We start from the raw sequence: 17,641 nt of genomic DNA on the forward strand, positions 1-17,641 counted from the left end.
CCGCAACCACAGACACACAGACAAAAAGAAGCAGATCAAGACAGAGACTCCGCCTCCTCTTTCTCTCAAAATCAGACCAAGATTCTGCCTATTTCTCTCCCGAAATGTCTTCAGAAACATAGATTTTCTACCTCTTGAGCAAAAGCGAATGCCACAGCCCTTTTCAAAAATATTTGCATCTTTTTACTGCACAGACAGCCCGGTTTTCTGAAAAGACCGTCTTTAGAGCAGTGAAACACTTCTTTTAATGAAAGTGGTTTATTTGTGAAACCAATACTGACCATGTTTTTATGGTAAAAAGGCCGGGACATTTTTAATATTATCCTTAATTTTCTACCTACTGTTGTAATATTGACACAGTCTCTGTTGAGATATTGTAGGTTATACTCTGGTGTCTCAATGGATGAGTTTCGTTTTAATTTAAAACCAGCATGACATCTTGCCTATTTAGTTTCCCACATGTTAACCACTAAATGATTTAATTGATGATTAAAGGAGTAGAGTTAATCATTAACAGGGTTCTAATGGGTCCTTAAAAGCTCTTGAATTTTAGGGGAGAAATCAAGTCCTTGACAGTTTTTGAAAATAGACATAGGTCAATAGAAGTGCTTCAAGTTATATATTTTATGCAAGAATAGGGGAAAAGTCATTTTGGTATTATCTGCCATCATTTAAACAGCATAACTGAGAAAAGCTGACACAAAAGGTGAGGTACTGTTACTGAGACTGTCATTTGTCATTATAAAAATCCTCAATGTTTTAAAACAGTAACTATCCTTGATGAATATTTAAACTATGCCATGTTAGGTCCTTAAATTTGGGGGAAATTGGCCTGGAAAGTCATTAAAAAGCTATTGAGTTTAAAGTCTGAGAAGGCATGGAAACTCTTGATTTTACAGTTTTAATACTTTTTTTTTTACATTTATCCTGATATCTGCCCATACATAAGATAATTTTTACATGTTATAGAACTAACCCAAATATTAGTCTTTTCCCTTCCCTTTAATGTCCATCCCTCCAAAGACAAATGTGCCAGGTGATGTGCATGTAGTGTGAAAGACTCAGACCCTCCTCTCAGATGTCATGCTCCTGTTTAGGGGAGGAGTGAGGTCTCTCTGCCTCCTCTCCGTCTCCTCTCTGACATTCACACACCACACACAGTATTTCTGCACTTTACCTCCCGAACTGGTTTCCCCAATGGAGAGCGTCTGTTGTACCTGGAGGAGAGATGGGCTGTACTCCGTCTAAGTCGGCCGTCATTTACACCCAGGACAAGGTCTGCCGGGACTTGGACACCTGTTCCACTTTTGTCCCCAGCCTGAAGAGCTCTGTGTCCACACCGGAGAGACCTCGGCTGTGTGTGGAGAGCTGCAGTGGCAGACAGGCTTTCCTCAGTGGTGAGTTTATGGTCCGTTTCTTAAAAAGATTTTTTTTTAATCCTGCCTCTAATGCATATGGTGAAAGTATTAAATGCACTGTAGTGATCTATCCTTTTTAAAAAAGTTTTCTGCATTTTTTTAGAGTTTAATGTCTAATATGCTCTCCTAAAAGGCAGTCTATTTTAATCCAGCTTTGACAAAAACGCACTACATCCAGTCTCCTAAATTAACATAATTTCTTCCTCAGTGGTGAGTTTATGGTCCGTTTTTTAAAAATAAAATACTGCTTCCAATACATGTGATGAAAGTGTCAACCAGGCGTTTAAGCACTGTAATGATCCATGTTTTCAAAAGACGTTTTCAGAAGTGTTTGTGAAAATTGAATGTCTCATATGTGTTCACAAGAAAATACAGTCTATCTTATAGCAGTTTGGACAAAAAACATCAGATTCAGTCAGCTAAATGAACCTCTTTTCCCTCAGTTCCCTGTCGGGATGTCCTCGGGCGCTCAGTGAGCCGGTCTGAAGGCTGGAGCTCAGCGGGCAGCGTCACCGCCGGCAGCTCACACTGTTCGGATCAGCTCAGCTCGAAGCCCCGCAGCCAGACTCCGGAGCTGCACGCTGACACTGAAGGGACCGCTTAACTGACAGCAGCCTGCACTAACAGACTGACTCTGGGACATTAATTGATGACCACAACAAGTGGGACTATTTTCACACAACAGTGTACTTGTTCGGTGCAAAACTGTTTATTAGCATTCTGCTTTCATACAGCGATGCAGCGGAGGGACACTGCTGATGTTTGATGGTAAAAATAAATATAAATAAATAAAAGCGTTTTTGAAATAAGTGTTTCATCATGGCTGTGATTATTGTAGCCTATTTAACACTTTAAAATTCCTTTAAAATAATGTTTTTTTAAAAAAATGCAATGATATAATTTTATGAGGAATCAACTGTGTTCATAATTCTGGTTATTACGTATATGACACTTAAAAATTCCTTTTAATGTCAAAAAAATGTTGGACCAGTTTAATTTTTACTAGTCCTCAACTTAAAAATGTGTTCACAATAAGGGTAACAGTAGGCTAAAGCTTAATTTTTATGAGGAATAAACTTAAAAATGTGTGTTCGTAAATATGGTAATTAAATACTTAATTACCATCATTATAAACACACGTTTTAAGTTAATAACCCTTACAAGTTAGTTTTTCACATTATCTAAAAAGAAATTCTAAATTATGTACTTACCATATTTATGTTAATTACTGATAAAAAATTATAGTTGTTCCAACAATTTTTTTCACATTTAAAATGCATTTTAAAGTGTTTTTAAAGTAAAGTGGTCATGTCATAGTCATCTATGTCATGTTGCACACTTTGTTTTAAATATGAATATCTGTAATGAGGAAAAGTAATGAGGTTTCCTACATGTAGGGGAGACCGGGGTTGGTTGGCACACAGCTATTTTCTGGTCCTCTGAAAATCTTTCTTCCTTTTGTCACAGAAACAAACATGCACTGGTTTGAATATTCTAACATAAATTATGCCAGAGCAATACAGCAAAGAATGGAAAGTGTGCCAATCAACCCTGGTCTCCCCTACTCAAGTACTGTACAAGTACAGTTAGGTACACGATGATGTACTTCACTTTAACCATTTACTTTGCAGGTTCAGATTCCTAATATGAAATGTAATCAACAAATAAATGTACTATTACAGGTTAGGATAACACTTTGTTGATTGTATGTAGTCATTAAAATCATCCAAACTTTATCAGCTGCAACATTAAGGTGACTGATAGTCAATTAACCTGTTAAGAGATTTTAGAAACAAAACAAAACAAAACAAAAAACAAAACAACACCTTGGTAGCATACTTTACTTGTGTAAATAAGTAAGAAATTAGATGGGCAATATGACTTTTACTTAAGTAAAAGGACTGAATACTTCTTTCACCACTGGTTGTTGAATAGCCTGCATAAATCTTTAACTCCAATACACTGTTTGATTTTACATTTTAGTTAACCTTTATCTAACCAGAAAACCTGCTGAGATTAAAACCCATTTTTCAATGGTGTCAAGCTAGGTAGCAAAAACAATGAGTTGCAGACAAACAATAAAAGACACATAGCACAAACTATGCCAAAGAAATAAACAGAAAAACAATTATTTTTTTTAAAAAAAACAAAACATTGGTAATACAGTCAGCTTTCATCCTAAAAACAAACCAAACAACTGATCAAACCATAGAAATAACAAACCATACAAACCAAAAAAAACCAAAAAAAACCCCCAAAAAAACCAAACCATAATAAGAATCGTACAGTTATAAAGAGCAATGTATGCCCACTTTCTTCTTAGTTTTGCCTGTAAAGCTGCAGACTGCTCCAAATTACACGATATCAAAGCCACCTAAATCTCGCGATGTTACCAAACTCGCGCGAGTACTCAGCGACTCAACAGGGGCGAGAGGGAGATGGAGAGAAATGAGGTCTGAAAAGGACCAAATGACCGCGGGCAAGGAGAAAAGCGTCGTGGAGATACAGTTTAGAGACCTCCCCAGAGAGCAGGAGAACATTCCCGGTAACCTGAAGCAGAAAGAAGAGAAAAAAGAGGTTTTTACGAAGGTGGGTGGCCGAGCGTTTGCGGTGTGTCGCATTGTTTACGCTGCGTGGAAACAGACATGGAGGAGGCATGGAGGGAGGTGGGCTGCTTTCAGCACCGCGGACAGCGACAGGAGGAGGCAGGACATCAGGACATCGTTCACATCCTCCTCACACTTCATCTGATAAAACACTGACCATAAGAGATTATTACAGTAACGTCCAGTTCATATTCTTACACCGTCCACACGCCTTCTCAACATTTTACGTCCCGTAATCCCGGTTTTAGGATCCCAAATCCTAATCTCACAGTGCACAGTTGCCAAGGCGTCATGTGAATCTTAATAATGCTGCAGCTTATTCTCTTTTCCAGTATTTATTACACTGTTGGATAATTGTCGACAGATTATCAGCCTGGCCGATTAACGGGCCGATATTTGGCAGATTGCCGATTATCTGTATTTGCGTTTTATTTTGATGATTGCTGGTGAAATTGATCCATGTGCATAATACAGTCAACCAACACCAGGAAAGGCGGTCTGCAGTACACGCAAACAAAGTGGCAGCATGGGAGAAACTTTTACTTTGTAAAACCTCAGGGAGCTATTATTTTTCATTCATTTTTTATTCAAGTCTTCACTGAACTTTATTTAAAAAATGTTGCAGGGAACTCGCTGTGTATGATGTTGGAAGTTTTAGTTTAAATTTGCTAAAGGCTTTTTAAAAAGGTTTTGTGTTGGAGTTTGTTTCATTCCAAATTATAAATTTCAATAGAAGTATAATTTTCATTTTTATTGTAAATGCATATAGGCTCTAAATATCAGGTATAATGGTGGTTGCAATCTGCAATCGTCACAGCTAGACGCCACTTAATCCCCCTAACAAAATATCAAAGTCATTTTTCATCAGTATTAATCAATATCTGTGCTGGCATTAGACCTGTCCTGAATTTTGGTCACCTGATGCCATGTCCTAAATTCAACAAAATATCATCATCTAACAACGTTGGTATCCAGCTGAGCAGAGACTTTTTTTTAAAATTTATTGTCCATCTTTTCTTTAAAAAAAAAACATAAAATCAATCAAGCCTTTGTCTTCTTTGTGCACTGAGCACCGTGATTGGCTGTTAAACACTATGATGTCACTGCTAAAATAAAAAATGACTCTGTCCCAGCTACATAAATAAAACCAACACGGTAAAAAACAGAATCAAACATTTTCTAAAAATCTGATTGTTGTAGTCGAGCCATCAGCCATTTGAAATGATTTGGATTCTTCACTGTTGGTTCCAAAAACAGATTAAACATTAAACATCTACAGCAGGCTGTGTAAATCCCTGTTCTCCTTTTAAGAGCGTGGAGCAAAGGAGTGATGCAGTTTTTTGAGTTTTATCCCCTAAATTTGAGCAGAGCTTTTTCCATCTTCTCTGATATGTGGAAGCAGCTACATCTAAAGAATTGATGCTACTACAAAATGACCTGCACTGCTAACAAGGTTAAACTGAAGAAATTATATATTTATATTTGATTACAGGTGGTGATTCGAAGGCTTCCACCTAACCTTTCAAAGGACCAACTAGAGGAGCAGCTCAGTCCGCTTCCCTCCTATGATTATTTTGAGTTCTTTCCAGCCGATCAAAGGTAATCACGATAACGCTAATCCCCGTACGTATGCGTATGATACTAAATCTTGTTCCTTTATTGAGAAATGTTATGACTTCTCCCTCTTTTTCTTCCTCTCCACAGTCTTTACCCCCACCTGTTCTCCAGAGCATATATCAACTTTAAAAACACAGAGGACATCCTTCTGTTCAGGGACCGATTCGATGGCTACGTCTTCATTGACAACAAGGGTATTTCTCTTGATTAACCTCAGTTTGACTTTGTTGGACATCAACACACAGTGTGACATGTTCTGCGATATTAAATGCAAACAGCGATGTGTTTGTTTTGCAGCTACACAGGCTGAGTTTTGTAGACGGAGAGGTGGCTGTAGAGCTCTTGTTGCCATTGTTACTGTTTGACGGCGGGTCTGCTAAATGATGCGCTGCCTTTTATTTCAATATTTGCTCAGGCCAAGAGTATCCTGCAGTGGTGGAGTTTGCCCCCTTCCAGAAAATCTCCAAGAAGAAACTAAAAAAGAAAGATGCCAAAGCCGGGAGCATTGAGGAAGGTAGTGGAACAAAAAGCTTGAGACATTATTTCATAATAAAATTTCAGAATTTCATCCTCGTATACAGACCAGCAGACATCATAATTTGCTTGTTCCTGCATGAGTTTAAGATTTACAGAAAACCAGGATTTGAATATTGAAACATGCTGTTATGATGTACACTCATACTGGTTTTTAAACCCCCCAGACCCAGAATATAAGCGGTTCTTGGAGAATTACTCCTGTGATGAGGAGAAGTCAATGGCCAACCCCGAGACTCTGCTGGGAGAGATAGAGGCTAAGACCAGAGAGCTTATAGGTACAGCACCATCTCTTTTTTGTCTATTTGATTTTCTTTTTTTTCTGATTTTTTCTTTTCTTTTCTTTTCTTTTCTTAAATTTTCTTTTATTTTGCCATGTATTCTCTTTTAAACTGTAAGTCTCATTTCTTTAATCTTTTGCTTTCCTGTTTTTAGGAAGCTTTAACACCTTGGCTAATTCTGGCATTTTTATACCTCGTGTATTTATTAGTTTGCACTGTCCTGAAAACCTACCATAACTATCAAGATTCATGTAAATTTAAACTAAAAAGCTGAACTTCTGTTTATCTATCCCTTATTTTTCATTTATTTTTTTAAAAACTTTTTTGTCGATTTCAGCCAAACGGACAACACCACTGTTGGAGTACATCAAAAATAAGAAAATTGAGAAACAGGTAAGAAAAAATGCTTAAAGAGAGGCTTTGCTATTTGTCAGCCAGCTTGTATCACTTCTTGAGAGAGAGAGAAAAGTGGGCGCCATACTGTTTCTTGTATTGTAAACATGAGGGCTAAAAAAACAGAGATCAAATAAGCAGTGCTGATAAAATTTAAACCAGGATTCTGTTACTGCCTATTTCTTTCCTTAAATGTTTTGAGAAACATAATTCAGCTTACCGGTTCACCAGCTGGCCGCCATATTATTTCCTGTGTCAGAATGGACAAACTTACATTACGTCACCCACCGCTGTGAGCGTTTATAGATCTGGTGTCGTGCACTGCATTCTGGTAGTTGTAGGTTTTCTACGTCTTGAGCACAAGTGAATGCCACAGTCCTTTTCCTCTGTTTTCTCCGGTCATGTAGCACCAGTTTCAAAAGTATTTGTGTGTTTCTACAGCACAGAGAGACTAGTTTTATCTCACAGTTAAATACTTGTTTACATTAAAAGAAATTACACACACATTGCTTTGAAAAAAGTGAAGAATCTTATCTAATGCATCACTTTTTGTAGAGAATACGGGAGGAGAAGAGAGAGGAGAGGAGAAGACGTGAGCTTGAGAAGAAACGGCAAAGGGAGGAGGAGAAGAGAAAGCGACGAGAGGAGGAGAGACGCAAACGAAAAGAGGCAGAGAAGCAAAAGAAACTGTCTGATAAAGACATTAAAATCAAGGTAATCACGAATAATTGTTTTCATACATGCTTAATTCATTGTTTGACTGGCACAGCAGCATGTACTTACGGAGCTTTTTCCTGTTTTATCTGCACATCCAGCTCCTGAAGAAAAGTGACCGGGACGATGACGTGGATTCTGACCGAATGAAGGACAAAAGTGACATCGGGGAGACGGACAGAGGCAAATGGGAAAAAGCTGGAGGACAGATGAAGTCGAAGGACCCCAAAGAAAAGTAAGGGTTCTGGGACATTGTTTGAGATGGACACTATTTTAAAAATTGTTACCACATTACATTTGGGCACACTCAGGGTGGATAAACAAGTCCAACTCTCAGTGAGTGTGTCCTCTGCTAATGTGGATTGCTTTGTCTTTTTAATCTGCTCCCTTTCAAATCTGAATGGACCTTTCAATTTAATATTGCTTTGGATAAATATACATTTATATCTGCATCTTGATAGTGTAGCATAAAGAGAAAAAACTACAAGCATGAGCTGACAGCCTGGCAATAAAAATATTATTTTTATCCATTCAAATGGATAGTTTTGGATTGGGAAAGTATTAATATCTTATTTTCTAACAAGTCATGAAGCAATTAAACTTACGATATGTCATTTTCTGCCACTAGGGGTCTCTCTCTCAGCACTCTAACAAAAGATGGAGAAATGCCATCATTGCAGTCAGTTTCTCCCAGTTAGATTTCTTTCAGTGTTCATTGCTTGGGAGGTTTTTACCGAAAGCTGAATCTGTTCACCTGAAGCCTGAAGCAAGAAATGAAATGCAACATTTTGAAATAAAGTGCAACATGTAGAAGTTCAGGCTGTGGATCTCCTCACACAAACAGTGTAGAATATTCAAGTGACTGACTTTGAATTGTTCAGACTGCGTACAGCACAGGGAAATAAACTCTTAGCAAACCGAGAGGTAGCGCATTTTATAGAGCGGTATCGTCTCCCTGAGGGAAGAGGGACAAAAAGACTGGCAGAAGGATGACCTGCAGGGTCATTTACAATATTTAGGACTCGGGACAGTAGCCTGGAGCTGTAAATATCATCTTGTTCTGGCAGATCAGCAGTCAGTCTTGCGTGCGAGGTGCACAATTCAATGTTATAGTAGGAAAAAAAAACATACTCGTTACTGTAAAACCAAGACTTCATTTGACTTGAACACAGCAAACCTTGATGAGAGAGCTCCAGCTCCAGAGCGACAGCTGTGTGCATGAGTCACATTCAACATAGCCTACACCAAGCATGATTTGCCGGAAAGAGGTAGTTTGAGACGAAATGTGTAAAACACAGATGTAGAATCCATAATTTATCTCTGTCATGTTGGTAAATTCATTAAAATGAAACTGCACAGACTGAAAGTGGTCAAATTATCTCACATTATGGCACTTTTTGGTATTGGCAATCGTTCGTCATGCAGATCGAAAAATTATCTAACTGCTGTGTGATACTAATAATAATGTATGTGATATCTACGTCATCTCCTCTCTTCCCTCTAGAGGTCAGCCTGAGAGTGACAAGGAGCAGCGAGAGCAGCACGGCCGCAGACAGAGAGATAAGGACCACCGCGGGAAAGACGAAGAGAGGAAACGACAGAGACACCACTATGAGTTTGACAAGTTCATGCGCCGCAAAGATGAGACCAAATGGGGGAAGGGCTACTGTCAGGACCGGGCCAAGAAAGAGGGGCACCATCACGGCTACTCTTACTGTCCCGACAGCGGAGACAAACTGGGGAAGGAGGACAGGGACGACCTGGGTAACAGGAAGGAACGCCTCCGAAACAAGGTGAGCGAGAAGGTGAGCATGAGATGGGGGGGAAGGTGACGACTAATTGTTTTCTTTCTCATGATGTGAACGTGTTCATGTGGTTTAGATGCTGGTTGATATGTTGTTCTTTTTCACAGATATCAATCATCAGCTCAGGCTTTACTTTCAGTGGGCTTGTGTCATAGAAAGATCACTGTCAAGATGAAGATTGAGTCACGAATTAAAGGTCATCAGGCCAATGCAGAAGTAGCACTTAAGTAACCGTATTAGAGTCAGCTTTTTCTTAAATGACGTATGTGAAAGAAAAGGTTTCGTTGCTTCAGTTTTACGTTTATTTACATACGTTTTTTGGAGCTGCTGCAGATTCAGACACAACAACAACATGCAAATATGGCAAATGTGAAAAAAATCTGTCGTCAGGATAAAGTCATGTCTGTGATTGGCCGAAATATTACAAAGAAATATGACATTAATCTTTAGCTTTAACATTAGTTACTTTAATATTACTTTTATAATAGCAAACACACAAAAAAACAACACACAAGAAACTGAACTATTTTTCATATAATACAGGCAAAGTAGAGCTTTTTTTAAAAAATCACAGCCTGGGATATTTCAATGATTTGCCACTGCATTGACTGTGTCGGTGCACACGGAGGAAATAGCATGTATTTTCTCCATTTAACAAATATGGAAAATAGTGAAAATTCCGAATTCCAAGGTAAAAGCCATGAACGACACGCAGAAACACAATAATGCATGTTTTTATGCTTCGATGGCTGTGGGATAAAAAATTGCACTTTAAATGGGTTTCAATGGTGCAGTTTTTGATTGTTACAATTACAATTTACACCTTGTATTTTAGACTTATTGTAGGAGCTGAGGTGGAAATTCCAAGATTAAACAAAAATACACAATCTTGCCAAAATGTTTGCCATATGCCAAACTTATCACAGCAAACAGCCAAAATGATCAAAAAATGAAGAGTGAAAAGCACATAAAATGCATAAAACAGTCCCAAATGCTTAAGATCATTATCATTAAACAAAAGCTTTAGTCAAAGGGATTGTTTGGTGTGTTGTTTTTGTATTTTGTATATATCTAAAAACCTAAATAAAATTATTAAAAAAAAAAAAAAAAAAAAAAAAGGGATTGTTTGGATCTTTTGAAGTGGAGTTGTATGAGTTGATAGTCAGTGTATTACATACAGCAGATATCAGTCAGCAGACCACCAGTTTGGAGAAACAGGCAGAAGCACCAAAACAGAAACTAAACTGTACTGCTGTGGATGGGGGGGAGCAAAAAAACCGTTATAGAGTACCATATATTTATAGTACATTCACTGCTTCACGTTTTCGTCAGACAGCACTTTCTGACGAGGGAAGCCTTTCACAGCTTCAGTTCCCCATTTATGTCTCATCTCTTCAAAGCCGCCAGACTCTGCTGACAAAAAGAAACATTTTAGCTCACTGAACACAGGAGCTGCTGCTCTTTCACTGTTTGTTTGTTTGTGTTTGTGTGTAACTTTGATGAATCCGAGCTGACCCTTTTAAATACAGTGACTAACATACTTTTTGGTGCCCCAAACAATTGAAAAACAAATGACACTAACAATTCATACCAATAAGAATATTTACAATTCAAAGAACATGAGCAATAATAATAATAATAATAATAATAATAATAATAATATCAGTAAAATTAAACACAATCAAGACAGAATGAAATAATACATTTAAAGACAAACTAAAATAGATGACATAAAATAGACGACATCACATCAAAGCAAGTCTATAAAAATGAAAAAACAAAACAAAACAATAGTATCTACACAGTTGTGTCGTTAATAACTCCCTTTAATAAAGGTAATTATGTCAACATTTTTCTACCATGTGTTCACTTAAAGCCCAGTGTATGCTGGGATACACTCTCGCTCTGCGTGACTCGAAAAAAAAAAAAAAAATGGTGAGTAAAGAGGGTGAACGATATGTATATTCAAAATGTGTGCTGCTTGTCTCTCCCATGTCCCTGCTCTCTTTGTCTCCCTGCAGGACCGTCCCGCCATGCAGCTCTACCAGCCCGGCGCACGCAACAGGAAGCGCATGAGCTCAGCAGGCAAAGGCTACGACTGCATCCCTGTGGGCCACTCACCCGAACCCGGGACGGAGCACTGCTTCGAGGCCGTCACCGTGGCAACGGGGCTGGAGAAGGGGTTCGAGAAAAGCAAGGATGAGCAGTGAGCAGTGTGGATGTTTATAGAAAACACAGATGAATTATTCAGCCTGCGTTGATGGTGAGGGGTTATCAGTGAGCTTTTAAGAATAATTTAGGGAGAAATGCACTTCAAAAGCAGCTTTATTCATTAGATGTAACAGAGTTCAGAGCTTTGGATGCTGGTTAATGTTTTTGTTTAGCTGGAGCACGAACATTAAATATTTTAACTGCCTCACTGTTTAGTATTCAAAGAATTCTTGGAAAAAAGAAAGAAAAATACTGAAAACAGAGGCAAATAATGATAGTTATGATAGCACAACAGTCAGTGTCAGGCAGTCCAGTGTCATTCCTTTTCATGTTTTTGAAGTGTGTCCCTTTAAGAGGCAGCTCACCTGTCGTATCCATCAGCTGTTATCTGGTCGAACGGGACCTCGTCCTCTGCAGCAGATCTTGTTACTGAGCCTTTGTAGACTCCACTGAACCTGGATGTTTTTAATAATCGTATAGATTTTATGAAAATGACGAATAACGTAAGTTACAAATAATGGATGTAGAAACTTTTGCAGATGAAATCCTGTGTGTATCTTCGTGTGTGACGGTGAGCGAATGAGAGACAAGAAGAGTTATTATTGATGAAGCAGACAATTCTTTGGATCTTTTTCCTAGTTTTGATGCATCTCATTACATTTGGTCCATCTCATTCTAAGGTGTCATTAGGGTTGCAGCGATATGGCAGTTTCAAGGTATACCGTGGTATGAAAATTGACGGTTATCATGCGGTGTACGTTTGCTTATCCACGGTATTGAAAAAAGAAAGGAAATAAAACCTCACCTTTATTTTAGTTATTTAAAATAATTAGACCTTTTACACATACTTTTATTTCAAATATAATCTCTAGTTACGATATTATGCTCATCGTTTAACCCTCATGCCGTTGCAACCCTTGGCGTCATACAACAGAGATGAGAATTTCTGATCACCCATGAGCCAAGAAGAACACCTTCTCTACATTTCTGTAAAGCATTTTGTAGGAATAAAGTTGCAAAGTATGACGCCGATAAGAGAGAGCAATTAATTTTCTATGCCATGTGCATGATTTTCTATTAATTATACCGACGTAATGTACATGAGAGCCACAAATGTTGATCCTGTCTGTTTAACAAGCCTTATATTATTTTTACACACAACACAGCATTTGTCTATCATACCTCTTGTATCATTTTTTTCCTTTAAGTTCTCAGAAAATAAAGCTCTTGTACCGTTAGAAGAGACTAAATCAGTGTTTCCGTCATTCTGGTAGTTCTTTGACAGTTTGGGTGAGGCAGCATTTGTCAGCAGCACTGCTCATAATGCACATGTACAAATGCCAGATATGAATCAGTTACAGCCTGCAATATATGAATAAACAGCAGTGTTAGCACACGTGGGTGTAGACATGCCTAGTTGTTTCGTTAGTGATATTAAAGGCAGTTTATAGAAAGCTACACCAGGGTGTAAATATAGACAGTGCAGGAAGTGCAGTTGCATGGCATGGTCCCTAAAGGGAAAGGGAAATATGTCTGTGTTTAAGTCTTTGAAATCTGGAGCAACGTCACTTTTACGCGAGTATTTAAACCTTTGAACCGTGACAAAATTAGTGTGATTTCTTTCAAAAACATGAAAAAAGGGCAATGAGCTTGATAATAAATGTTCTGCAAATTTCAAGATATTAGTAGACTTAAAAAAATATTTTAAAAAAATAGCAATGAAAAGCAAAAAGCTAGGGAAAAACTATAGTTGTAACTATCATAATTACATATTTAAAAATATGTTACACAATTCTTATATTTTTAAGCACTTTTTCCAGGTAATTTTCTTGCTTATTTAAACTTCTTCACATGTTTTTGAAAGAAGGTTTCAAAGGGTTAAAGAACTCACAACAAATTGAAATCAGTGCCTTTAGCTATATAGACAACTAAAATATAAATGCAACACTAAAGTTTTCCCTCCCATTTTACACAGGTTTAAGTTAAAGATCTTTTTCATGCATTCAAAAGATAAATTTCTCTCAAATTTTGGTCGCAGTGTGTGTTACTGAGCACTTCCCCTTTTCTAAGATAAGTCATATATTATTATACCGGCTTATTACTACTGGCTCAGGGCTCAGCGTCTTCACTTGTACGATCTGAGCTCAGCCACCTGGACAGCTGATGCAACAGTCGGTTTGCACAACTGAAGAATTTCTGCACAAACTGTCGGACACAATCTCAGGGAAGCTCAACTCTACATTCGTGATGCAGGTTAAATGTATTGCGAAATTAATGTAAAAAAACATTGGAGACGACTTATGGCAGTCAAAGGAGCACAATGGACATGACTGCAGTCAGCAGACCAAAGACACGCTCCCTCAAAACTTGGGGCATCTGTGGCATTGTGTTTTGTGATCACACTGCTCTTTAAAGAGTGGCCTTTAAGTGTGACCAGCTCAACGCAGACCTGTGTAATAATGCTGCTGTTTAATCAGCCACACGTGCAAGGTGGATGGATCATCTTGGAGAAGGAGAAGTGCTCACTAACATGAAATTTAACAATTTGACACAAAAATTTGAGAGGAATGTCTCTATTGAGAGTATGAAATAAAGTATTAGATGTTTTGCTTAAATCTGTGAAAAGCTGAAGCAAATACAAAAGCGTTTAAATTTCAGAAAGAAAACCTGTCTTTATCATGGTTTTCTCTTAGTGTCGCTTTTTTTTTTTTTGTAGGGTTAGGGTTAGGGTTAAAAAGTCAATAACAGGGTCCTCACCACAGCAGTCGTGGGTTTGATTCCAGCCTTAGCCCTTTGCTGCATGTCATCCTTTATCCCTCCCCCTCTACGCTTAAGCTGTCCTATAAAATGAAGGCAAAAAAATCCACAAAAAATCATCTTGAAAAAAAAGGTCAGTAACAATCTGCAGCAAAATGATGCTTATTCTACATAAACTTTAAATAACCTGAATAAAAAACAGTTAAATGAGTACTTCCTAATGTTCTTCGGTATATTTTGTCTATTTAAAAATACACAAAATTGCTGTGTAATATGCATGTTGATGTTGGCAATGTAGTCTCAATAGTGCGTGTGTGTGCTTCATAGTAAGTAACCAGCGTGTACTAAGTCATTACTACCTCAGGCCTCTGAATACAATTCAAATTTTTTTCTCTCTTTCAGTGTAAGTTGAGATCAGAGTGATACAAAGGACTGTTGTAATTCATGCTTTTTTACTACTCAATGTTGACGATACTGTTACGCAATGCTCTCTATTGCATTAATGTGAATAATCTCGCCGGCAGTCTGAAACACTGTAACCCAGATAAAGCAGAACCATTAAGCATCAACAGGAAACCAGCAGCTTAAGAACACAACCTGTGAATCTTGTGAAAAAGAGTGTGATCTTCTCACTTCACTTCAGTTAAAAACAGAAACCTTCATATGTTTGTGTGTATATATATCTTCACAATGTGGGGACTTGGCTGTCTAAAAACAAGCTGTCTTTTCTTTCAGGGAAAACAGAGGCCATCCTTTTTGGATCCAGAATAAAACTAGGAAAGACCCCAGAGATGAAGGTAAAGGTTATTATGGGGACACAGTGAACTATTTAGGACTTAAATTAGACAAATATTTATCATTTGAGGCCATTGCAATCAGTGTCCTCCCTAAAATCTGCCAAAAGATTAAATTCTTGGCAAGAGAGTCAGGGTTGTTCGACCGATCAACACCAAAGATGTTAGTAGTTCAATGTCATTTTTTTTTGCCATACTACCACTTCCTGCTTTATTAGTACACCACAGCACAGGAAAATAAACCCCAGAGTGCCAAAAACCAGTGAGTCCGGGTTGTGTTTAAATTCCCTTCCTGCACTCATCTTCATTCAGCACATTTTCTACAACTTGATTGTTTCCTGTTGATAGAAGAGTCATATAGATCTAGTTGCTTACGCATAAAATTGTTTAATATGACATCTCCGTATATCTGTCCAACTACATTAACAATCACAACGACTCAACAAGATGCAGCTCTGCAGATTTTATTATGTGTCCAAACTGCATATGTGTGGCCAGAACCATGGGGTGTCCATCAAACCATCCGTCACATTCTCGTGAACGTGATATCTCAAGAACACCCCGACGAAATGTCTTAAAATTTGGCACAAACATCCACTTGGACTCAAGGATGAACTAATTTAGTTTTTGTGGTTAAAGGTCAAAGGGAAAGGTCACTGCTGTCATACATCTGTGTCATTCTCAATAATACCTTGAGGGAATTTATATATCTGATTGATTATCAGATGAAACAGATGCGTTGGAGAGAGACGGATTGACCAAAAACTGCAAAAAGCATCCCTTCACACTTTCTAACTTGCAAAATCACTTTTCTTTGTGACGTATTGGTACTAGATCTTCATTAGGCTCACTCTGAAATGATTGTTTTGGTGGGCAAAGGTCACTGTGACCTTGCGTCTGACTCATTCAAATGTAATATCTCAAGAAGGTCAGTCAGTCAGTCAGCCATTTTCTGTAACCACTTGTCCTCGTAAGGGTCGCGGGGGGGCTGGAGCCAATCCCAGCTGTCATCAGGCGGAAGGCGGGGTACACCCTGGACAGGTCGCCAGACTATCGCAGGGCCGACACATACAGACAGACAACCAGTCACACTCACAGTCACACCTGAGGGCAATTTAGAGTCACCAATCAACCTGAGCTGCATGTCTTTGGACTGCAGAAGGTTTTGAGAGAATTTCCTCAAATTTGGCACAAATAGCCACTTAGACTCAAGAATGAACTGACCTCACACAACATGTGCTGGGCCATGAGTCAAGAGTTCACACGCTAACAAGTGACAAAATTCAACAGAAATGTAATAGGATAGAATGAAAAAGTCAGTCAGTCAGTAAATCTTGTTTATAGAGCCCATTATCACAAATCATGGTTTGCCTCAGAGGGCTTTACAGTGTACGACATCCCTCTGCCCTTAGACCCTCACATCACCCAAGGAAAAACTCCTGAAAAAGAACCCCTGTAACGGAGGAAAAATGAAAGGAAGAAACCTCAGGAAGAGCGGCAGAGGATGATGAGGGACCCCTCTTCCAGGACGGACAGACGTGCAATAAATGTCGTAAATAACAAATGAAATACAATCGTGGCAAAAAGGAAAGAGAGTGATCCCAACTCAATGGTCAGCATCACTGCGCCATCATTATGTTGAATACTTTTCTTGCCATTACTCAATCCCATAATTCAGGAACAAAAGAGAGACTTTTGGTCAGATACTGATTTTGTAAAACTAATCTTAAAACTATGCTGATGGTGTAGATCTTGTGTGCTGTCAGGTTGAGGATGTGTGTGAAGCATCAGTGATTTGAAACTTCTTTGCAGCAGCATTTGAAGCATTGTCAACTGCCATGTGAGTCTGGACAGACGTGGATGTTATCTGTAACAGCAACTCGCCTGGTTCGCAGGGACATACAGCTGCGAGGCAGTTACAAAATAGGCAAAAATACCTTTTTATAAATGACTGCAATTAAATGGAATAAATTTTCAGTATCTCTGAAACTGATCAAATCAGAGGAAAAACACTGAGCAGGCTTTGAAGAAATGGCCAACAAAAAGTCTCTCAGAATATGAAGCTTTTATTTCTGTACGTAAGTGTACAGAAATAATGAATCTTGTCTGTCTATGTGCATATATATGTGCGTATATACCTTATATAGAAGTCTTCTTTTTTCTTTATCTTTTTGATCCAATTTTTTTTACGATGCATTTGTGTGCATGTGAAAGACGTTACTTTATGAGAAATTTCTGTTTTTTCTCCCTATTTCAATCACTGCCATGATATGACTGATGATGAGTAGAAGTGGAACTAACGCCCCCCTCCAACGCGTCATAATTTCCCAGACTTTCAGTGTCACAGATATTTAACCCTTTGAAAACTGGATTGATGTCAGTTTTCTTGTGCTGCATTGAGACGCCTTGCATAAGTATGTCAACTTTTGAAAACTGAACAAATGATTGTTTTTTTTCAAAACATGGGGAAAAAGGCAGTGACCACTATGGCAAGAAATGTCCAACAAATTG

The 17,641-nt window shown here is 38.3% G+C and overlaps 1 protein-coding gene across 2 annotated transcripts; it reads left to right on the forward strand.

Annotated features, from left to right (window-relative positions):
• Positions 1-3,837: 3,837 nt before the first annotated feature.
• Positions 3,838-13,140, forward strand: upf3a (UPF3A regulator of nonsense mediated mRNA decay). 2 transcript variants are annotated; one of them, XM_042494663.1, is made up of 10 exons: positions 3,838-4,007; positions 5,517-5,623; positions 5,729-5,835; positions 6,057-6,155; positions 6,343-6,453; positions 6,794-6,849; positions 7,405-7,563; positions 7,665-7,798; positions 9,068-9,368; positions 11,390-13,140. In XM_042494663.1, exons 1-10 carry the CDS (start codon positions 3,867-3,869, stop codon positions 11,576-11,578), a joined length of 1,404 nt encoding a protein of 467 aa, XP_042350597.1. In that variant the 5' UTR covers positions 3,838-3,866; the 3' UTR covers positions 11,579-13,140. The 2 variants fall into 2 exon arrangements, with proteins under 2 accessions (XP_042350597.1, XP_042350598.1); XM_042494664.1 differs by having other exon boundaries at positions 9,068-9,356.
• Positions 13,141-17,641: the final 4,501 nt, after the last annotated feature.

Source organism: Plectropomus leopardus, chromosome 10, assembly GCF_008729295.1.
Source record: "Plectropomus leopardus isolate mb chromosome 10, YSFRI_Pleo_2.0, whole genome shotgun sequence".
Classification (NCBI taxonomy): domain Eukaryota; kingdom Metazoa; phylum Chordata; class Actinopteri; order Perciformes; family Serranidae; genus Plectropomus; species Plectropomus leopardus.

What these genes read in the sequence shown, in the direction of transcription:
- upf3a (XM_042494663.1), top strand. Translation starts at nt 3,867, where the DNA reads ATGAGGTCTGAAAAGGACCAAATGACCGCGGGCAAGGAGAAAAGCGTC. An exon ending in CGTCTTCATTGACAACAAGG is followed by an intron (nt 5,836 to 6,056) that starts GTATTTCTCTTG and finishes ATATTTGCTCAG; the next exon opens with GCCAAGAGTATCCTGCAGTG. An exon ending in TCGAAGGACCCCAAAGAAAA is followed by an intron (nt 7,799 to 9,067) that starts GTAAGGGTTCTG and finishes TCTTCCCTCTAG; the next exon opens with AGGTCAGCCTGAGAGTGACA.